At 43.0% G+C, this 24,047-nt stretch overlaps 1 protein-coding gene across 8 annotated transcripts; it reads left to right on the plus strand.

Moving 5' to 3' along the window:
• The first annotated feature begins 1,649 nt into the window (after positions 1–1,649).
• On the plus strand, positions 1,650–20,779 carry MYOT (myotilin). Of its 8 annotated transcripts, none has more exons than XM_045028165.1 (11): positions 1,660–1,756; positions 2,543–2,854; positions 4,805–5,407; positions 9,289–9,439; positions 12,033–12,134; positions 14,502–14,551; positions 15,190–15,325; positions 16,721–16,928; positions 18,722–18,887; positions 19,437–19,570; positions 20,108–20,779. In XM_045028165.1, exons 3-11 carry the CDS (start codon positions 4,971–4,973, stop codon positions 20,278–20,280), a joined length of 1,557 nt encoding a protein of 518 aa, XP_044884100.1. In that variant the 5' UTR covers positions 1,660–1,756; positions 2,543–2,854; positions 4,805–4,970; the 3' UTR covers positions 20,281–20,779. The 8 variants fall into 8 exon arrangements, with proteins under 8 accessions (XP_044884101.1, XP_044884100.1, XP_044884098.1 ...); XM_045028168.1 differs by lacking the exon at positions 1,660–1,756 and having other exon boundaries at positions 2,554–2,854; positions 4,805–4,840; positions 5,231–5,407; positions 9,286–9,439; positions 20,108–20,768; XM_045028166.1 differs by lacking the exon at positions 20,108–20,779 and having other exon boundaries at positions 1,650–1,756; positions 9,286–9,439; positions 19,437–20,055.
• The last annotated feature ends 3,268 nt before the right edge of the window (positions 20,780–24,047 follow it).

Here is a 24,047-nt window from a genome sequence, read left to right on the forward strand (position 1 = left end):
TGGACTAATGATTAAGAATTGACCACATGCACTCTCATGCAGACAAGTATCAGAGGGGCAGCTGTGTTAGTCTGTATCCACAAAAACAAGGAGGAGTCCGGTGGCACCTTAAAGACTAACAGATTTATTTGAGCATAAGCATCTGAAGAAGTGGGTTTTTTACCCATGAAAGCTTATGCCCAAATAAATCTGTTAGTCTTTAAGGTGCCACCGGACTCTTCATTGTTCTCATGCGGACAGCTGACTTACACACCCTTGCAGAGCTCAATGCCGAATCAAAGCACTGTGTGTACTAATTCAATGTTTCTCAACCTTTTTGATACCAGGGACTGGCTTGCTACCTTGCTAAATAGTGTCATGGAGATCTCAGGGACCGGTGCTAGTCCACAGACCAGTTGTTGAGAAACACTGAGCTAATGGGTAGCTATTTAAACCAACCCTGTATTTTGTATTGCATAGATCTGGCTTATGGCCCTGGGCACCTTTAAACCAGCACTGGTTCTACAGTGATGTAATTCAATAAATTGCAGTCAATTAAATGAACAGAGGTGTAAGTTTGCTAAATTGTGCTGTTTCATGAGTGTTCACTCTATAGTCACTCAGGCAGACCACTAAAAAAGGGAAGCTGTGTATCTATACAGGAGCTTGTTTCTATACAGGAGCTTGCAATCACAGTTCCTTTTAGCTGAACACAACTATTACACCTCTACCCCGATATAACACGAATTTGGATATAATGCAGTAAAGCAGTGCTCCGGGGGGGCGGCTGGAGGATCAAAGCAAGTTTGATATAACATGGTTTCACCTATAACGCAATAAGATTTTTTGGCTCCCGAGGACAGCGTTATATTGGGGTAGAAGTGTATAAAGAATTGGCTACTTCTGGACTCTGGGAGGTTAGTGACACAGCTAAATAACACAAATCATTTAACTGAGACAGCAACAATAGATGGTATAGCAATTCTTCTTTTAAAGTGGGCAGTGTTGTCTAGTGGGCTAAGCAAGGAACTCTCAAGTGCTAACTCTGCTTCTCAGTCTGGCTTGCTACGTGCCCTTGAGTATATGTCACTTAACTTCAATGGCCTTGTCAACAGGATTTTCAGACTGTCTCCACCATTGTAGATCAAGGGACTCGTTATGGTCCAAGAACTTGTGTTGACCAGACACAGGTGTTTTTACCATTGTGTGATTTCAAATACCCTCTGAGTAGGGTTATGCCAGTGGTACTCAGACTTTCCAGACTAGTGCACCCTTTCAGGAGTCTGATTTTTCTTGTGTACCCCCAAGTTTCACCTCACTTAAACTACTTGCTTACAAACTCAGACATAAAAATACAGAAGTGTCACAGCACACTATTACTGAAAAATTGCTTGCTTTCTCATTTTTACCATGTAATTATAAAATAAATCAACTGGAATATAAATATTGTTTATACTGTATACTGGCGTCAGTACAAGTCATTGTCTGTATGAAATTTTAGTTTGTACTGACTTTACTAATGCTTTTTCTGTAGCCTGTTGTAAAACTAGGTAAATATCTAGATGAGCTGATGTACCCCCTGGAAGAATTCAAGACCTCTGTGTCCCCTCCGGGCACAGGACATGGCCCGGTTGAGAACCACTGGGTTAAACAGGATAATAAAAATGCCTTCTGTAGAGCTGATGTGGGGAGAACTGAGGAAAGGGAATAATAGAATAAGGTGTCCAAAAACTGCTGGTGCGGACAATGTCACAGATCCTCCCTCCTGAAAAACGAGGTAATGAAACCTACTTGTCTACCTCAGACAGCTGTTGTAACTAACACTTGCTGTGCTTTGCAGAGTTTGTAAGTAACCCCGTTTACAGCCCAGTTGGATGAAAGCGCACCCCCAGTTTGAGGAGCTGCCCCAGTGCCCAGCTGTGTGTGTGTGTGTGTGTGTGAGTACGATGCTGTTTCTCTCGCTGTATTTTAGCACTGCAGGGTGTTTAACAACAGGCGCTGGGGCACGCTGAGTTTGCAGTGGTAAGGAGGGAAGACCATTGCACGCTAGGGAGGTGCTGGAACAAAGGGGGGCTGTGACAAGATTGGCAGAACTGAAATCTGAGCACTTGCACGGGTCTCTCTTTCAGAATTAGAGTCCCTCGGCTTGTCCGGGAAGGGGGGGGGTTCCCCTCTGCATAAAGCGGCTGCTCAGCTAGACAAGGAAAATGAATCAGGCATCTGCCCCTATCCTACCCCAGTGCAGCAGTGCTAGATATTTACAAGTCTCCTCTCGCCTTGGTGTCCACCCTCTGCCTGCTGGCCTGTCCCACCCACCCCATCCTCAAAGCCCCCTGGAGGGAAATTCCAATCACAGCCCATCACCACTGGTCCGTATTCCGCTGGAAGAAACACTGCGCTTTGCACCCGTGCAAGCCGCAGGATCAGGCAGCCTAGTGCAGAGCCTGTGAAGTGTTCCAAGCCATTGCAGGGCCCCTTTCTCAGAAACTTGTTCTGAGATGGGGAAAAAAAAAACCCCAAACAAGTGGCTATGCCGCTGTATTAACCTGTGTTTATACCCTAGGATGTAGATCACGGATAAGCAGACGGCAAAGAGACACGACCGCTTGCAACACAGACATCTGAAAAGAACTGGGCTTATTCCATGACACCTAACGAAGTGCAACTGATAGTGTTTGGGCTGGGGACTCTTATTTTGATACGCTTGCACAGCTAGGTGGACAAGGGAGTACATCAGATGTCATTATCTGGCAGCAGATAAAAGTCCTTGGTCTTATAACACTAAGCAGAGTGCTACTATGATTACAGTCCGTGTCAGGGAATGACTATCCCGTCCGCAAAATATTGGTTAAAGCCCAGGTGACAACTTCTGTAGGTAAGTAGTTTTTTTTTCACCTGTCACTTTTATTTGAGATCTCTGATTAGCAGCACTGTCTGATCTGTACTAAAGAAAAAAAAAAGTGATGCACTGAATAACATTGCTCAGTCAAATGCATAGTGTTTCTACTGTAGTTTGCGTGCTCAACTGGAAAACGTTGAGAAAAAACAAAGTCTTTTGATGTGAACTCAGAATTACTTGTAAGGAAAATGTACTTGATCTGAAATGTAAACTGTAGTGATATTACAAGAGAAGGTTTAGGATAGACCTTACTAAATAGATGTCTTTACATAATTACTTATGTACAGTATTGGGAGAGTTCTCTAGAACTTTTTTTTGGGGGGGGGGGTTGTAAATGGATAGTGGATAAAATTGGTCTGTAAAATATTACAGTAAAAATTGCTGAATTCTTGGTTTTTAACTGAGTTTGTTGCACTGGTGAACAAGAAAATAGTTTGGACATGATCCAGAAATTAGTTTCACATTCCCAGAATGTGCAGAAGGGAAAAAAGTTAGGGACTTTTTTAATGAGAAAATTCCTGTTCTCTTATGGTTAATTTACAACTACACTGATAAACAGCACTAGGAAATGGAAGCTTTACCTCTTATTCTTAAGACATCTCTTCCCCAGGGGAATTTATGACCTCATGGAACCCTTCTTTGAGCTTTCCTAGGAAAGGAATACAATATACTGTGCGTGCGCGTGTGTATATATAGAGAGAGAGAGCAGCAAAACAGCTGATCTCAGTTGGATAAGACTGCAATTTTTTCCAGCACATGTTAACTTGTGTAGATTTATAGTTCTCTATTTAAGAATAGCTTTTACAATTCAGCAACTTGCTTGGTTCACTTTTATGAAATTTGCTTCTTTATAACTGATAAGAGGTATAGTTTAGACATCTGCAATTTATAGATGTAACATAATCAAGCCCCTTCCTTCTAAACTTGTTTGCCCTATTGTATCTTATAGCAGTGCTTTATCTAGCTATATATTCTGCCTTAATCAGTACTGACTGTGTGCTATCTGGCAAGATAAACATCATTCACTACAGCCATGCTTTCAATTAGCATTCACTCACAGCAACTTCAGTATTAATGCTCACTAACAAATCTCAGCAGATTACTTCAACTAGGTGAACTGCTATTACATGCAAAAGGCTGAAATACATACTTCCCTTCACTAGGCTTCATATTTACACACTTAATCTGAATTGGTTATAAAATTTGAGCTCAGAAATGATTTGATTTTTGGTCTCCAATAAGGCATTATACAAAGTATGGAAAATTTAATTTAGTGACATTAAAATGAGGACTATAGTCCTGTAATGACAATTCTGAGAAGATTAGATTTTTAAAAAAAAATAAAACAAAAGAATTAATCTACAAACTCTAGTGATCTGATACAGACCCCAGTTCATGCTTCACTATTAGTGCAGTGAATTGATGAATTTCATGGCCAAAATACTGAATTCTGTGGTATACTGGAAAAATGCTAGATTCCTGGGTGTAGAATTATATAGACCACAGTTCCTTGATTGAGCTGACTGTGGCAATTCACACATCAGAGTGATCACTTCAGGATGCCTGCAGATTCAGGCAGGCAGCACCATCAGGTCATGCTTGATTCATGTTTTCAAGGTTATCATTGCAACTCTATTACTTTGTGATAGAGCTTACCATGCTGTTCCAGAGCAGACACCCGTGGTGAGCAACAAGCTAAGGTTGAGTGGGGGAGTAGAACTCCATATGATAATCAGAAATGTATTGTTCATATAGCTCTAGAATGGCTAAAAATATAAACTTTAGACATGGTTTATTGATCTATTAATATTTAATAATCAATCCAAAGAGCATGATGCTCATGCATCTGAGTGACTGCTCTCTACACAATACTTACAACTCAAATTGTAACGTACAATTTATGTTATTTGTATTGTCTTCCTAAAGGAATAATCCACATCAAGACAGCCCCTTTTCATCGAGGTAGGGATTCCATTCTACCCAGGAACCTAGCCAAGAAAGTTTTTGTGGCCCATCATCTAATTTTTACCAGCCACCAACCCAAAGCCCACTGTCACCTACAAAAAGCCAGGACAATCACGAAACCTCCCCTATGAGTGTCAGTAATCTCCCATCCATGTCCTCTGTATACCAACCAAGCATGTTTAACTACGAGCGTCCAAAACATTTTATCCAGTCTCAGAATACGTGTCAAGGGAAACTGCAGCCTCCGGGACCCAAGACATCTGCATTTTCAAGCAGTCAGACCAAACAGTCATCAATTCTAATCCAGCCTCGTAACTCTAGTGAGCAGAAGTTTTCTTCATCTTCATCGCTGAGCTCCCCAATCTTTCTCTCCTCGTCTTCCCATAGCTCTCATAAGGAATCTGCATTTCCCATCACACCTGCATCTGCACAGTCTCCTGCTACCTCCTCATCTGGGCAAAGGCTTTCATCCATGCATAACCAGTCCCCTGCAGCATTCCTCTGCTCAGTGTTGCCCTCACAGTCTGATTATAACAGCCAAGCTCTTTCTGCTGTGGAATCTAAGTAAGTATGTCCAGGCTTCTAACTTTCCCATGCTTTGAATTGATTGTGTGTAGGTTTTGTGCCGCTCCAGGTTTTGACCAAGCCATGTCCATATATTGGGTAAAATCCTGGTCCCAAGGAAGCCAATGACTAAACTCCCATTGGCTCCTAATCCTACTTGCTTTACTCACACAGGCATGGTTGGGAGAAGTATCTGTAAATTAGAAACTAAACTGCAAATTCTTTACATACCCCTCCATTGTGCATTCATTTGTTAGCATGAGAGCAAGTCTACAGTTAAAAAGCTGCCTCAGTGCAGCAGCATCACCGTAGCACTTTAATGAATATGCTCTAAATTGATGGGAGAGTGCTCTCCTGTCAGTGCAGTTAATCCGCAGTTAATCCTGAGGTGGTAGCTGTGTCGGTGAGGTCTACACGGGGTGTGGGAGGGAGGTTGGCAGGGGCGGCTCTAGGATTTCAACTGCCCCAAGCAGGGCGGCACGCCGCGGGGGGCGCTCTGCCGGTCGCCGGTCCCGCGGCTCCGGTGGACCGCCCGCAGGCATGCCTGAGGATGCTCCACCGGAGCCGCGGGACCAGCGGCCCCTCCGCAGGCATGTCTGCGGGAGGTCCGCCGGAGCCGCCTGCTGCCCTCCCGCGGGATGCCGCCCCAAGCGCACGCTTGGCGCACTGGGGTCTGGAGCCAGCCCTGGAGGTTGGTATAACTATGTCGTTAAGGGGTGTGGATTTTTCACACCCCGAGCGATGTAGTTATACAGATATAGGTCTGTAACGTAGACCAGACTGGTGATGAGCAGTCTACTTTGTTATGGTGGAAACGAATTCCATGAGGGCAGCCAAAGCAAGGGTTGGGCACTCATCTTAAATTGCCTACATTGAATGAAATCAGAGAATAATTTAATTTCAGAAAACAGGAATTCTGTATTAAAAGAGCTCCTTGTGAGAGCGCTCCCATGCAGGAGCTTTAATGTTTCATTGCAAAACACTAAGGTATCCCCTGACTCCCTCTCACTTTATGTATCCAAAGATTGAGAAACTGCCCCTTGGTAACACTTTTCAGGAATCCCATTTCAATGATTCTGAGGTGTAAGTGACTTGAGAGCTTCTCAGAGTTCTATCCCTTTAAACCAAGGACCAGCGTCTCCTCCCTGATGTGTGCCACACAGATTCATTGCCATTTTGAGGTCTATGGAAAGACACTCAGTGACCTCACTGGGAGCTCATATTAAGAGCAAGGGAAGAATGTGCCCTAGCAACTGCACTGGGGATAATGGAGGGGGAGTGTGTTTTGTTTGCTATTTTGGGCAGAAAGTTGGATTAAATGCTCGTATTTGTGAAAATTAAAAGGCTACCAGCTTCCTTGAAGCACAACTGTGGTGTGATTGATAAAGGGCAGGTAATATTAATTAGGTTAGGTGTCATTCTAACTAGCCGCATACTTCTCCATAACAGAACTAGAAGTAGTATGTGTGATAATTAGATACATGCCTGTGACAACCACAATTATACAACAGAATACTTTGCAGCTCCACTATGTCATCTGTCTGTGGATCTCTAAATGCTTTACAAATATTAAGTAAATTCAATACCCCATGAAACAGGGGAGCGTTATTATCCCAATAATTTTACAGGTGGGTAAACTGAGGGACACTGAGACTGAGTAACTTGCCACGGTCATGCAGTTATTTCAAAATAGTCAAGCATCAGGAAGAGATCTGAAATCCTGGTTCCAATTCCCCTGCTCTGACCACTAGGAAGTACTCAGTGGGGGAAGAAGAGCATTTGGAATAGTCCGCACTGTAAATAAGCTGTTGGGACTCTTGCTCTTTATGGAACAAACATAATATGAAGGAAACATAGGGGCATGATGGGATCCTAGAATATACACGGCCCTGCTACAACTTACACTGCTGCTCTGGTTGCATTCTGTCTGCTTCTACAACTAAAGCACCACCAGCAAGCTCACAAAACTATTGCAAAGGGATGCTACCCTATTCCTATACACTACCCAAGCCTTCTAGCAAGAAATGACCAGAAAAGGACATTGCTTATGTAAATCATCTCAGCCTTTACCAACAGTCTGATCCTGCAATCCTCACTCATGGGGCATCCTTACCCAAAGGTAAAGGTAAACCCCACCTCAGTTTGCAGGATATGTTCCCAAAAGGGACAGAGAGCGCTCTGCATAGCCTTGGGTACTGTATCCCTGAACCGTAACATTTTACCCAAGTAATACCCTGGGTAGTGAGAACTCAAACGAAAGGCACAACCACAGCTCTGTGTGTGCACATTTGTTCATCTGGTTGTCACTCGAAGGATCACTAGATGCAGATTTTTCTCCCCAAAACACTTGTCCAGCTGTGGAGTTACCCTCCAGAAAGAGTTGTGGTAAAAATGCACCAAGACCACATTCACCATATAACTAGGTGGAATATAACCATATAGTCCTTACCACACACACACAAACTTGGCCATAACTGACACCATCCCTGAGCCCTCTCACGCAACCCAGACTATGGTTGGATATCAAACTGTAGCCCAAGAAAAAAATGGCCCAAGTTCTTACTAAGGCCTGGGGAAGGAAGATGTGATGAGTGGAGGAATACTTGAATGAATTTGTTTTCTCCCCTGCCTTTGGAAATATACAAAGTTAGGTTTTTAACCTTTCTTGAAGTTGATATTGGGGGTTATTTCAGACCCTCCTCCAAAACCCCTGGGCAGGGCCAGCTCCAGACCCCAGTGCGCCAAGCGCGCGCTTGGGGCGGCATTTTGCCGGGAGGGCGGCAGGCGGCTCCGGTGGACCTCCCGCAGGCATGACTGCGGAGGGTCCGCTGGTCCCGCGGCTCCGGCGGACCTTCCGCAGTCATGCCTGCGGGAGGTCCACCAGAGCCGCGGGACCAGCGGACCCTCCGCAGGCACGTCTGCAAGAGGTCCCCCGGAGCCGCGGGACCGGCGACCGCCAGAGCGCCCCCCGCGGCGTGCCGCCGTGGTTGGGGCGACCAAATTCCTAGAGCCGCCCCTGCCCCTGGGAGGGCAACAGAGGAGAACTACATGATGCAAACCTGTTTCTTAATCCTTCCTTCAGCTGGAGGTAGGGGGCGCATGGAGAGGTAAACCTGCATAGTCCAAGGATCTATGGGTCACTCTTCTCCCAACCCTACAATGTCCTGTCTCTGGTCCCCCAGGCCTGTGGAGTAAAAGCTGCTGAGCAACCCCTGCACCTGTTAATCCTGCTCTTATCACCACTGACATCCACTCATGGCTGGTGGGCCCCATGGCAAGTAGAGGAGAATGGTTGCCCTCTCTTCCCTCCATACCTCCCTTCCCCCTCAAAAAACCCCTTTATTCCCTCTATTACTATTTCTGAGCCATACAACTCCAGCCCCTTGGGAACTCACAGATGGCCCTCTGCTCCAACTGCAAAGAGGGGTGAGCGTGCAATGACTGGTGTGCCTAATCCTCATCCCTGCTGCGCTGCCTGCCTGCCTGAGTCTCTACCTGCTTTTTGCTCCCCTTCTGCCCAGGTAGACGGAGGGAGCTTTGGGGCCCCGATGGCTTTTAAGGGGCAGGAAGGGGTTAAAGGCCTTGCTCATAGTGGTTCAGGTGATAAGGGTGACCTATGCATGTCTGGTACTTGTTCTGTCTACCTAGTGCAGGCCCTTTTCCCCTGAACTCTGTGTCTCAGTAACAATACTTGGCATGTATAGTGGTTTACCTCTCCCAAGCACTTTACAAACTGATTCATAGCCAACATTATAGCTAATGAAGGGCAAATATCAATGTGAATATTTATATATATTCTCTGCCTAGATTTTATGCAGTCCTAACTCGCACCTAGGCTATCTCAAAGGAGTGACTTTCTGTCTGTCTCTTGTTTAAAGTAGTTACTCAAAGCCAATGTATACCAAACAAGCTAGCACCAAGCTAACATACAAGACATCAGATCGAGAGATACAAGGAACAAAAGAAGCCCTCATTCAAGACCTGGAAAGGAAACTGCGAGGCAAAGACAACCTTCTTCATAATGGCAACCAGGTAAGAGAGAACCTCTTAGTGCAAAGAATCCACTTAGTCTGAATTTCATTAGAAGACTTCTAGCAATTCAGAGACTTGTATCCAACTGCTTTAATTAATCACATGTTGGTTTATGTCTTTGCCAGCCCCTAGAAAGCAACTGTTTGTAGAAGAGGGGCTGGAACTACTTCAGTCATAACCGCAATGGCCACAGTCGACCAGAAGCCCCAGGGAACGTTAGCTTTAGAATTTTGCATGGGTGTGTTTATCCTGGTTTACAGCTGTAGTTTATCATTCTAGTCAGTCATGTTTAATTAGTAACACTGATAAGTAAAAGTGACCAATTGCCCTCTGATAAGTGGCTGCTGTCTTGTCACAATCTTCCCTAAAGCCCTTTTTAGAGAGCATTTAACAACGTCCCACAGTGCTTTGTATTGGCTTACTAAAAAGAAACTGAATTGTCTAAAGAAAATTTAGTTTGCCAGAACACGAACGTCCGGGTATCTATTTCAAAGGAAACCATTTTCTGTAAAAAGTAGGGTTACCATATTTGAACTCTCCATGGGGGGGTGTCTGCCCTGCCAACACTCCTCCCATGCTCCGCCACCACACTGCCCCCGGTCCTGCCCCCTCCCCGCTCAGCCCTGCCACTGCACCCATCCTCACCCCCTGGCCCACCGCTGGTTTGCTGCGTCCCTCCTCAGTCCCCCACCCACCGCTCACCTCCTCCCACCTGCCACTCACCTCCTCACTCCCCTGCCAGAAACCCCCATGTCTACCCTAAGAACCCCCACCCGCCGCTGGCTCACTGCTTCTTGCCTCCTCACCCCCGCTCACCCATCCGCTCCCTCACCACTCCCCCCTCCAACCCCTGCTGCCTGCCGCTGGCCTTTTCACACACACCCCCACCTGCTGCCAGCTCCCCGCCCGCCTCTTCACCCTCCCCACCCACCACTCACCTCCTCACCCGCCCGCCAGCCAGCCACTGGCTCCCCCCCCCACTCACCTCCTCACCCCGCCCCGCTCGCCTACTCACCCCTCCTGCCGCAGGTCCCTCGGCTCCTAGGATTAGGGGCAGCCGAGGGGTCTCCACATGCTGCACCCACCACAAGTGCAAGCTCCGTGGCTCCCATTGGCCGTGGCTCCCTCCTGTCCAATCAGAGCTGCGGGGGTGGGGCTTGCAAGCACCAGCAGCGGGGAGAGAGCCCTCCGCCCCAGCCTCCCTCCCCCCCCCGACCCGACCCTAGGAGCCAGAGGGACCTGCCGGCAAGCCCCGCTCCGCGGCTCCGGCAGCTCCCATCTAGGGTTACCATACGTCCATATTTTCCCAGACGTTTTTAGATATTTAAAAATTCCTCCTGGACAGCAATTTAAGAACTAAAAAGCCGGACATGTCCGGGAAAATACAGACGTATGGTAACCCTAGTAAAACGTCTATTCACCCCTGGCACACATTTGCCTAAGTTCAGGAGGCTCGAAATGCAGCTCTCCTGGGCCATGAAATCCAAATTGTAGAGGTGTTTTTTGTTTGTTTTTTTTAAAACGCTCTCCAAGTGCAGTGTCACCAAGGAAGAAGCAAGCCAACCAGTAGTGAGCTGGCTCTAATGTGTTGTGGAAACATTCCTATTGGTCTGAAATTTGGTAAAAGCTCAGCAGGTAAAGGCTGGCTGCTGCTTTCATTCAAGTCAATAAAAGTTCAATGGGAGGGAGAGCAGGCCATATAGATCTAGAATATAAATTACAAGTCGGGGGAGGGGGGGAAGAGAATTTAAATATAGGCCCAATCTGACCTAAGAATGTTCCTTATCAGAAGTGCGTCTTGCAGCATTTCATCTGACTATGAACACTGCACAGCTTGACACCTGCATTACCATTACTGCCTAGCAGCCAGTCATGGACCTAACTTCTATTTTAATATGGCTTCTAAACTGACTGGGTGGGCGGGCAACACTGTCAAAGTTCAAACCAAATTCTGCTTTTACTTACCCCAGTGCAAATTGGGAGCAAATGCATCAGTGTCAAAGTCTGTCTGCTCCTACCATGAAAGAATGTAGTCCTTACCCAGTTAATATTTACTCTTGCTCAAGAGAGCACGCAGCACTTCCCAAGGTGGATGGGTGGGTTTCTTGTTGTGTAGGTTTTTAGCACCTACCACACAGTGCCTGAAAGAGATGCACAGCTGGTGGACTTGAAAAGGCCTCCTAGTGCTAATGTAAGGGGACCCTGGAAGCTTGTTCTGATCTCCCAGTTAGTGTTAGTGTCAGTGTTAGTTATTAATCATCCCTGGCCATTCTCCTCTTGAAGGTTCTCTGCAAGAACGGGAGGAGTGGGAGGCCAGAGATGGCATTTCCAAGGCCTTGATGAAAAGACTGTTTAAATCTATACGTGTTTGGGTGCTATATACAATTGAGAGTGAGCTCAGCAGATTCCAGGACATCAGATCCTTTGGAACAGCCACAGGCATGCAGCAGCCACACTTTGCTTTCAGCAGCTCCATAAATTTTTGACATATTAATGTGCCCTAACTTGACTGTGGGTAACCTGAAATTGTAACTAAAACTCAAGTGATAGTAAATCCCCTTGTAACAGATTTGCTCTCCTACCCTTCTTTCAGCGGCTAACCTATGAAGAGAGAATGGCTCGCAGGCTGCTTGGACCAGAAAATGCTGCTTCTGTGCTTGTAACTCAAAATGAAGAACATGTGCAGAACTCACAGGTAAATGAAATTGTCCAAAACTAGTGTCCGTTTAAATTTTCAGTCACTTGTGTTGGAATGGGGTAGGGGAATAGGTCTCTTTGTGGAGTACAAAAAAAGGAAAAATCAAGATAGCTACACTGATAAACTTCTGTATAGCATCCTCCATCTGAGGATTTCAAAGCACTATATGGCTATTAGCTAAAGCCCAGTCAGAGGTATTTAGGTGCCTATTGATCTTGGAGAATCTGGGCTTTAACCCTTACATCATCACCCGTCAGGTAGGGATACATAGGAATTCCATCTCAAAGGAGGAACACAACAGCTGTTTCACAGCAACATTGCATGATTGTTTTGGACAGGAGTGATGACTGACTAATACAATAATCAATTTAAATGGCAGAGGGATTCAGGGAAGTAGTATGCAACTGCCTGAATTAGAATTTGGCTAGGACATTGGGATTAACTAGTGTTATGAATAGTGACATGACCACAAGAGGTCAGCATCTGGGTTTTGGATTTTAACATGATGTCCAAAAGATGGACTAATTAATGCAAGCTGCTAAGATGACATTAGATACACGGTTAATACAAGGAGGAAGAAAACTCATGAAATAAAACAGAAGGGGAAGATAGAAGAATGTGTAAAATACTACTATAGAAGTTGATTCTGAATTGGGTACTGCAGATAACTGGGGATGTATAGCTAAGATGCTAAAAAAGCATCTCTGATTTATGGATTTTCCAGCTCCCCCCAAACAATATCCATTGGCTGCTATACCATAAAGAACAGGTCAATAAGACACTACCTTCAGTATTTCTCTGGTCCAGATTACTAGAAAGGGCTATGGTGTGGCACCAGGGATCTGCATACCCAGGAGAAACCATCCCAGCTTCCAAAGATTGCCTTCTGCTGTATATTACTAGGGTAACCTGGAATATATCAGCTGAAATATCCATTTCACTAGAGAAAATTGATGATTAGGAGTCCAATTGCAAAACTTCTATAGACTTCAATGCAGAGTAAAAACTCAAACACTTGGGAAGAAATCATGAGATGTTTATAATAAAGCTAATTCCCCCACCCAATAGTTGTAGAGAAGAAGCATGTTACAGTGTTGGTTCCCATCTTCCCGATCAAAAGACCAAGAAAGTGATTGCCATCAGTCCTGGCTCAGCTAGTTCTGCAGCAGTCTGGGGCATGCTCTACAAAGAGCAGACAGGGGAGGTTAAGTCATGACAGCAAATTTGGTGATATTTCATGTGTTGCTTCAAATTGTTCTCAAAATGCCCCTATCAGTGACCCATCCAACCAGGAGTATTTGTTTTACTACTTTGCCAGTCTGTAGAAACGGTGGCCAAACTGATGCTTTACAGCTGAATCCTAAATGAGCATGGTCGTATTAAGGAGGACACTTGCATTTGTAACCAGTGGGCATGGAGTGTGGATATAGGGTTCAGTCCTGCACAGTATTGACCAGCATAGCCCAGTCTAGTAAAACAGTTAAGCACAGGCTTAAAGTTAAGCTGTGAGTAACCCACTAAATTTAATGGGACTGGTTATGTGCTTAACTTCAAGCATGTACGTAAGCAAACCACTGGATTGGACTAACAAACTTAATACTGTGCAAGATCAGTGTCTTACTCCTTGACTACTATTGTAATAGGCACTCAAATACCTAGGAGAGCTTTCTATATTGTCTTATATTTAACTGGCTTCATGGCTAATATGGTGGAAATTCTCTGACTTACAATGATGTTTAAATACCAGCATCTGTTCCTCAGAACCCTAAAATAAAGAAGTCCTAGTAGGAGCCAATCCTGGGTACTGGTACTTTTCTAATAACTTGATGGGGACTTATCAGAAAGCTTAGCTGGTGCTGTGATCTAGCAAGGAAAGTATTTTCCAGCTGAACACGTGTTCATGGGTATTGGTACCATTTGTGAACAGGCACAACAAAGCATTCTTGCTAGTACCATATCCAAGTGACTTCATTTCTATTCCTGCTTTACTGAAGGACGCCCTGTACCTAGCTCCCATTTCAAATATTCCAGTGGGAATAATCCCCTCCAACAGAGGTTATAGGTTTGCCAAAAGACTTTCAGCCAAAGGAAATGACTGCACTAGTCACCTGTGCAATGTGACGGAAAGCTGTTCCGAACTATTAGTAGCATTTGTTCCTAGCTAAGGCAGAACTCTGGGATGAAAATAAGTAAGCATATTGCCTCATGATGTCAGTCTCTTTATAGTTTATAACAAAGACTCCTAAAGTGCTTGAAACGATTGGCTTTTGAAAGGCAAACTGCTCTTTATTCAACATGTGTTTTCAGTTCAACCTCTTGGTAAATTCTGCATTGCTAACTTATTTTAATTTTTGCTTTTCCAAGCAGCAGAATTCAGAAAACACAAGACTACAGGTTCCTACGCCACAAATCAGGTATTTTTTGAATCTATACCCAGCTACTTTCAATGTTTCTATCAGATGTGAGTTCTGATCCACATTGTGCGTAAGAGTGCTATTAAATCGGCTACATTCACTTTCTTTCATAGGCATCAGCATAAAAGTTTAGTTAAACTTCAGTTTGTAGAATAATCAAGGGGACAGTTATTTCAGTTATTGGAGTAACTTCAAAGGTAGGTGGTAACCCACATACTTCAAGCCAAATAATAGGCTAGGGATTCTAGAAAGTACATCATACACCTCTGTGTAGTGATGTAATGCATAACTGTCGGGTGTGGGATATGATGCAAGAATCTTTGGGCATGCTGCAAATGCTTTGAGACCTGAGGCTAAACAGAGCTGCTTTCTTATGTGAAGCATATATGTTGGCTCTTCTATTTCAACACAGTCTAAGCTAGTGAGATAGCTGGTTGGCGACCATTATTCACTAAATAGAAATTGAGGGGGGGACCCACCCTATTGTTTTGTCTTTGGAGGGATAACAACATTCTTGGATCTATTAATATAGCCAGAGTCCCTTTTTAAAGTGTGTTTTGTTTTGTTTTTAATGAAGGTAACATGTCCATGATCATGTGTATACCTTTTGGAAGTAACTGTAAATGTGCACATTATAGGAGCAGACCATCCTCAAGAGGAGAGGGGAAGGAGCATGACTCAATCCAGGAGAAGTTTTTTCAACCACGTTTTGTCCAAGTGCCTGAAAACAAAATGACTGTTGAAGAGGGACGATTTTGCAGGATTGACTTCAAAGTAAGACAGATGTTCATACAATCTTTCAGTCCAATTAAAACTAAATTTGCCTGTTGGTAATTACTACATGCACTACAAATAGGTGTCACTGCAGCTCAGAGACATCTGTCCTTATGAACTGGATAGCTACCTGTCTAATATTACTGGCTCTGCAAGTACAGTATCCATTCCAAACAGCTTTACAAGTTTTAGTAATGAGAGAAGTTTTGCAAACTTCACATTAGTCTTAGAAAACCTGAAAGTTGACTGATTGTAGCCATATCTTCCCGCTCACACTAGGATTTATGAGATCGTGGCTAATGCTGAGTATGCTCTGTAAATATATGAACGGCCATTCTGCAAGAGGATTTTTTAAATGCTACTGCCACAAATTAGGGCCCTAATTCAGGAAGGCACATAAGCAGGTGCTTAAATGTTTTGCTGAATAGGAGCCCTAATTGACTTCAGTGTGATGTAAGCAGGTGCTTAATTGTGCCAAATACAAATAGACTCCTGAACTGAGGCCTAGCTGCCTGCCACGTAAGAGCACTTAAAAAGTCCTCTTTGAAGCTAGAAATGTCACTTTGACTGAGCATAGAAGGCAGATGCTCACAGAAAAGGTTATTTTTGGGGGGGAAAAATAGTTGAAACATTTTATTAAATACATTTAAAGTGAAATGTGTATAAATGATTATACTTCCACAAAGTTCTTCTAATAACTCTTCTATTACTTTATGGTAAGAAAAGTTAGCTCTTGTGTTGTAGGCAATTTTTAATGTAAATGCTTTGTGTGCTGATCCTAACTTGTTGTTTTCTGATTCTGTAAATGTAAAACTGAAAGAGGCATCAAGTAGAGGAATTTGAAGTAACTTTCTCTGAGTTTGACATGACCTCTGAGCCCTCAGTATGAAACGCTGTTCTTAATCTCTAACTATCTTGGAGATTAAGTAGTTGCAGTTGAGTAGATTCCATTACTATAGCATTGTATTTAATGATGATAAAACTGGTTCAAAATGTGGCCTTATTGAGGGCCCTCTCAGAGACTTCTGAGATAAAATGGTAGGCTTGCCCCTGTGAATGCACATCCACAACGAACCCCACTGATTGAAATGGGACTTCACAGGTCATTAGGAACAACACAGCTTTCTGCGAGCAGACTCCATTGCCTCATAACTAAAGTTCATGTCTCCAAATCCACTAGACTACTCTATAAACGTCATAATTTACAAAGAAAACCACTCCTGGCTGGAACTTCCAAGGGTATAATCCTGACTTGATCCTCTAAGCTAATGAAACTTTCTGTAGTGGAGGGGCACAGATGGTTTTAGATTTAAACATTAATAACTACAGTACCATAATGGCTTAAGATTGTTTGTTCATGGTTGTGGGTTTTTGTTTTTTTTCCTTGTTTCACAGGTCAGTGGGCTACCAGCTCCAGATCTGGTATGGTATTTAAATGGAAGGTTGATCCACCCAGATGACTTTCATAAAATGATAGTGTCTGAAAAGGGCTTTTACTCACTCATTTTTGAAGTGGTCAGAGGCTCTGATGCAGGGACATATGAATGTGTGGCCTCCAATCGTGCTGGAGAAGCCTCCTTCACAGTACAACTGGATGTAATTGGTAAGAGATAGAGCTGTGATGGCTACCTGGAAATCTTTATTCTCCAACTGTATGTGCCCAAAAGTCTACTAATGCCTTTTCTTCCTGTGTCTGAAAGACTTTTACAAACGTATCAGGATCTCTTCTACTTCATGATCTCCAGGTTTAAGAAATACAATGGAAAAATTATTTATACCAAATGTGGGGCTTGGAAAACACGGATCAACGTGGGCTGGGATTTTTTCCAAAGTTCTCAGCATTGATTCTAGTGGGAGCAGAGCTAGGCCAGTGTTAAAACTCCCATTGACTTCAATGAGAGCAGAGAGTTAAGCCGGTGCTGAAAACTCTTGAGAATTCCTCCTTGGCTGTTTATTTTGTCAGTTTCGTATATGGGAACTGTAAAATTTATATATATTTTACAAAGTACAGAGATATGAACATCATCCATACCACACTCATTTTCTAAAGTTATTTATAAACTAATAACGTTTGAACATGTTGAACGAAGAGATTAATTTTTCGGAAGAGATCTTTACCTCTAAGACAAATGTGCATTCCAGGCAAGACAAGTGGTGAAATTCTAGCCCTGCTGAAGCAACAGCAAAGTTCTCATTGGGTGAAATCCTAGCCCCATTGAAATCAAAGACAATTTGGGCTCACTTAAGTCCCAATCATGAAAAATTTTATTCATGCAAAAAGTCTCACTGAGCATTGATCTGTGGCCTTATTTGTGTCAGCATGGATTACTGCTTTCTTCATTTGTGTGGGGTTGAGAGTGCTTTTAAAGTAATTTTGTCTCTGATTCCACCTACGTTGTGTCTTCCAAATAACACCTTAATATTTTTCCATTCAACTTATACTCAAAAAAAAAATTGAACAATGGAACTAAACAGTGTATGACCCACTTCCTACTTCCTTGCACAGAAGTAGAAAATGAAGAGTTGAAACCCACTTAACTTACTACATTTCCTTGCTGGGCAAAAGTTTTCTTATTTAACACCCTGTGGCCCATTCTTTAAACACACAGTCCGATATCCTCCTCTAACATCACAAACTGTTGGATGAGTAATATATAGCCACAGTTTCAACAAATCAGAAAGCAGCAACTTTGTTCGGAAACGTAAGGATTTTGCTTACGAATTTTTTCCCAGCGCAGATGTTGCTGGCAAGATTCGAGCTATAGCATGCACAGGGCCATTTGCTTTCAGGGCAATATTCACAGCTGGTACAATTCCCTTGCCTGTTTGCCTCCCAGTTAAATCAGCTGTGCATTTTGCTTTCAATCCGCACTACCTGGTACCTACTGCTGGGTGCTTATGTTGGGGGAAGGAGACTTTGGGAGGTGGAGATAAACTCAAACACTTGCAGGGGTATATTGTCAAAGCCACGTGTAAGGGGCATGTGACCAGATGTTGGGTGGTATTTTCAAAAGCGCCTATTTATATAAAAACAAAACCAACCAACCAACCAAAAAAAACTTATCCTCCAGCAAATGAAGGCCTCTTTACTTCTGAATGAGAACATCCACACAGGGGTTTAATGCCCTTTAACTTATGCATACTGACTTCACAGCTTCAGTTAATTCATACTAACTTTAATGAACGTCCTCATGTAGACAAGTCCTAAGACAGCTGGACTCCGATCCTGAGAAATGATGCACCTACTACCACCCTTATGCCCCGGAGTCCCAGAGAAGGCCTTCAAGGAGACTCCATTCAGGAGCATGTGTACCCATGGATGGATTCCTTAGCTTCTGATTTTTATTTATTTTTTTAAGCATGCAGTCTACTACAACCTTTTCTCTTATAACTTAGCAAAGGAACATCAGAAAGCTCCAAGTTTTATCTTCAAACCACAAAGCAAAAGAGTTTATGAAGGGGATTCAGCCAGACTGGAATGTCAGATTTCTGCCATCCCTACACCACGGATTTACTGGAAAAGAAACAACGAAATGCTACAATATAATACGGACCGAATAAGGTATGTGACTAATAAACTGGCCAATGGTGTATCAGAAAAAATAGCCAGTATATGAAACACAAATAATCCAGTCTCTAAAGATGCAGCATATGCATTTACCAGCTGGATGTGTCTGTAACTAGTCGACAACAAACATGGTGAATGGGTTGGCTGGGAGTCATTCCCACTATGGTGAAGATATTTCACTTGAGTGCAGGGAAAGAGAGCTCCCTCTGACCTCTTACTTTGTAAATACACGCACCCAAAATGTACAACTTGCTCACTTGCAAGCACAGATTTGAGACCAAAATATTGTAATGTGTTTGGCTGTTATCATCTCTGTTTGTACAGCACTCACAAAGGAGCCCTGAGTGAGAGTGTAATCCAGTGCACTTTTTTGTTTTTTTTTGGGGGGGGGGGGAGGGGAGAAGAGGATCACTATTGATCTCTAGTCTCCTGCAAAAATTGTTTATTGCTCTTTAGGGTCTTCCCCCATGAAAGTCATCCCTTAAGTCAACTTATTTCTTTGCCCCTCGTGCACTTAAAACAAAAAAAAAATTAATTTTTCAGTTTGTTCTATGATAATCCTGGAAAGATTTGTCTCCTAATCCATGACGTAAATAAGAAAGATGCCGGTTGGTACACAGTATCTGCAGTCAACGAGGCAGGAGTGGCCACATGCCACTGCAGACTGGATGTTGCAAGTAAGTGTATAAATGTCAAAGTAGAACTTGTATTATGAGCTAACGTGATGGGTAGGAATGGGACTTCCCCCTCATTCAGAACAGATCTGAGCAAAGAGCCAATCTAGTTGTAAGTACTAGATGAACGTGTTCCCAAAGATACTATCAGACATGCAATACCCCATAAATAACTACTCAAGGCAGCCAAAGAAACTTCCCCATTAACAGAGCACCCAAATACACTGGGGATGGGTACTTCACAAATTGCAAATATTCTGTCACCACCACTCTCCGTGCATTTTTGTTTTTAATTATCCCCGATTCCCCTGGTATCAAGGGGGAGGCGGGTGGGAGGAGACTATGATCCCCTCCAACTTCCCCATCAGTCTTCAATGTCTGAGTGCTGGGGCTTGCAGGTGAGGTCTCCCTCAAGGGCCTATTCAGTTGTGCATAGGACAACAACAGTTAACAATTGACCTGGCATGCTGCAGCTCCGTCTTCTCTTGGGACTTTAACAATCCACAGTTGCCGAATGAGACATCTCTTGGTCTGTTTCAGCTCACACATACAAGCCAATGCCAACCCCCAAGCAGTTGAAGGTTCGACCGACTTTTAGCAAATACCTGGCATTCAATACTAAAGGACTGAATGTGAAACCAGCTTTCTCACCAGAAGGAGAGTTTGAACGGCTGGCTGCTCAGTCTGGACTGTATGAAAGTGATGAACTTTAATGTGAAAAGAGGAGGAAAATGCACTTATGTAACAGACCCATATCCTAACTCCATATATATGCAGTTAAGTGGCAGTTGCTCTAACTAGCAAACATACCTACATATTTTATTTATAATTTGACTCGTGCACATATTTCCTGCTGTTCTGATTTTACCAAGGTAGTACTCTGTTTGTATGGATTGGTGAATATAGCAGATAACACTCAACTGTTGTATTTTAACTGTAAAGCCTAAGACGCCAGGGCAGTTGGTGATGATGGAAGTGTAGGTTTAACTACATCTATGCTCAGTTACAAGGAAAAGCATGTTTATTTGTACTGTTTTTAATATCACCACCCTCGGAAAAACAAACTTTGTGCTGCCTGAATACTAAAACCAAATAGATTTGAATGTTTTTATGTGGATGTGTGTCAAATGCAAATAAAGTACTAAATATAAAATACAGCTTGTGACTATTCTGCTTTATTAAAACCAGGAATTTTAGATGTTCAGTATCAGACAGCTGGTAGGCTTGCAAGGATGGCATTTTATCTTTTATCCCCACAACACTGTCGCTTCTCTTGGGCAATACAAACTATCTAGTTACCTGCCTTCTGACAGTGTTTGGTAAATAAAGCTGCGAGCACAGTATTTGTGAACATTTGTTCAAGTAAAAAGCCTTCAGTATTCAGACCCCTTCAAATTTGTTTTCATTGAATGTTCACAAGTGACCTGGTCGCAAAAATGTTTGTGGAAAGTGGCAGTTTCATGGATTTGTGTAACTATTAACCAAAGGTTAGAATTTTAAAGTAAAGTATTGGGGGCCATCTTGAAACCTGTTTTCGCTCTGCCTATTTGAGTTTCAATCATCCAATAAAGAAGCAGAAACAATATACCATGTGACTTGAATGACCAATCTCACACTCCATAAACAGAGAGGAAACAACAGATTACATACAGTAGGTGACTTAGATATTTCAGTCCCATAGGCTACTTGAATTATGTTGCATATTGTTCACAACTTGTTCAATAAAAAACCATGTTTCATGCCTCATTCACAAATTATTTGAACTCTGCCCTTTTCAAGCTATTAAATTTTTAATAGCAACTATCTGATTGAAATTTTTTTTTCTTTTGGATCCATGGAGTAGAGCTAGACTTTATACTCTGCAATTTTCCTTTAAACAGATGAATAATATTTATTGGAGGTGGGCAGTCAAAACTACCCACAGCATAGAATATATAGCAACCAGGAAGTCTGCACAGTGGGCTGCATGCCCAGTAGCCATGAAGACCACTGCACATGCTTTGACAACAGCACCACCATACCTTTCCCTCCACCCCATTGAATGGGCTGTTACTTGAGCTGCTGTAACCTAAGCCATTGCTCTTTCTGTTCTCTCTTCACTGTGGCTGACCCTAGTTGGGGAACTAATCTAGTGTAGACTGTTGTGTATATGGGACTTGTGTGTGTGTGGTTTTTGTTTTTGAGGGGAAACTTAAGTCTTTCTGTGATTATTACCATAGTTCCTAGAAGCCCCAGTCATGGATCAGGATCCCATGGCACTAGGTGCTGTACAAACAAAGAACAACAACACAAGCTAGTCCCAGGGCGTTTATAATCTAATGAATAAACCACTTTTTAATCCAACTCTGTCACTGCAGGAGAGATTTCTGCCATCTGTAAGACATTGTTCATGTCCCACTCTAAACACTGCAGTCTCTTTGTTCTGTTTTATACAACACCTAACACGAAGGGCTTCTGGTCCATGATGGGCCCCTAGGCTCTAACTCAGGGGTAGGCAACCTATGGCACACGTGCTGAAGGCGGCACACGAGCTGATTTTCAGTGGCACTCTCCCTGCCTGGCTCCTGATCACTGGTCCGGGAGGCTCTCTGTTTTAATTTAATTTTAAATGAAGCTTCTTAAACATTTAAAAAACCTTATTTACTTTACATATAACAATAGTTTAGTTATATATTATAGACTTATGAAAGAGACCTTCTAAAAACCTTAAAATGCATTACTGGCATGCAAAACCTTAAATCAGAGTGAATAAATGAAGACTCAGCACATCACTTCTGAAAGGTGGCCAACCCCTGTTCTAACTCAATACAAATAAATAATAAATAAAATGAAGAGCCTGCACATATCTATATACACACATAATTTCTCTTCTAGGCCAATTATTAGACATTGTCTGATCCTGCTATAGGAAAATGAGATGTCCTACCAATCACCAAATGTTTTGTTGGAATTTATTAAAAATAGGCAACGGCCAATTCTTGGCTTTAGAACTGGAAGGGCTAGTTCTGCCAAACTCTGCTCCTACATCTATTCAGACGGTCTTGAGGACACTGGAGCAGGCATCACACTAAACAAAAACCCCTGTTAATGGTGCTCTACTAGGAACAAAAGTTGCCAAATGTGGAAAGTGTGTTTTTAACCTGAGGAAATGACAAACTAATTTTGTGTGTGCCTTTATGAAAAGGACAAGCACAAAGCAATGGTTTGTACATTAAGAGCCCTTAGCACTCAGTGAAGTCTACTTGTGCTCTCCTCTCCTCCTCAGCCTGCCACAGGATTTTCATAAGTCATCTGACTTTCTTGAAATTGAAAAAAAGTCCTTCAGACTAAGAAATAGTAGATGCTATGCTGAAGTTCAGATTTGATGACCATAATGGTCCCTTCTGGCCTTAAATTCCATGACAAAAAAAAATAAATCTGTATTCCTCTTTCCCTGTGATATTGCAAAAACAAAAACAGACACCCACCCTGAAAACAACTTAAAATCAAGTTTCATGCTAACATTGACCCCTATTTCACTCATCAAAAGTAAATGCTGGCGGGAGCAGGAAACTGGTGATTTTACCAATTGCTATTAAATAGACACATTTACGCAATAAAAATTCTAAGTATTGGTGCCAAATAACTTTTCCGAGAGAGTGAGCTGATGCTCTGTGTGAGGTATCTTCTTGTGCTAACTCATTTTTATGAATGTCCCAGAATAGCAAGTTTTGTGGGTTTTTTTTTTTAATCCAAAGACCGGCCAGATAGAGAGACAAACCAAGTTTCTCTCTCACATGCTGGTCTTCTATCATTAGAGATGGCTGTTGCAACAGCATATATAGGGTAGACAGAATAGTGATATCCTAATAGTGCATTTTATATCAAATTGAGAAAGAAGTAGCCTGGAAACAAAACTGTAAGAATGGGGGGGGGGGGGGGATGTATTTTTGTGGCACTAGCCTGTTCTATGGAGTCCAGGCCAGACTGGGCTGTCCGATGGGGCACCCAGGACTGTATGAAAATTCCCAATTATACATTTTTATTTATTGTGCTCTAAGCAGATAAGCCACGAGTGCTATATATTCACCCTTATCGCAGTAACTATACCAGGATCCTGCAGGCATTACAAAGTGCTTAAACTCAGATTTAAATACATTCTAAAACAGTAAGGAAATAAGTTTGTGAAGTAGATTTTCCAGTCGCTTTGTGCGTTTCATCTCAATTCATTTTATGGTTATGGTCCAGAGTCTGATGATACTCCAAGTGTTCTTTCAGTTTCACAATGGGGTAAAATACCATAACCGCTGAAATTAAGCCACCTCTGGAGTGAGAGGGCAGACAAGTACCATGCTGCCCACAGGGCTGGCTTTAGGCCTATTCCACCAATTCCCCTGAATCGGGCCCCGCGCCTAAGAGGGCCTCGTGCCCAGTGAGAATCCCTTCCCTGGCTAGAGGTGCCTTTTTAATTTTTACTCACCTGGCGGTGCTCCAGGTCTTC

The sequence above is a fragment of the Mauremys mutica genome, chromosome 8, assembly GCF_020497125.1.
Source record: "Mauremys mutica isolate MM-2020 ecotype Southern chromosome 8, ASM2049712v1, whole genome shotgun sequence".
Lineage (NCBI taxonomy): Eukaryota > Metazoa > Chordata > Testudines > Geoemydidae > Mauremys > Mauremys mutica.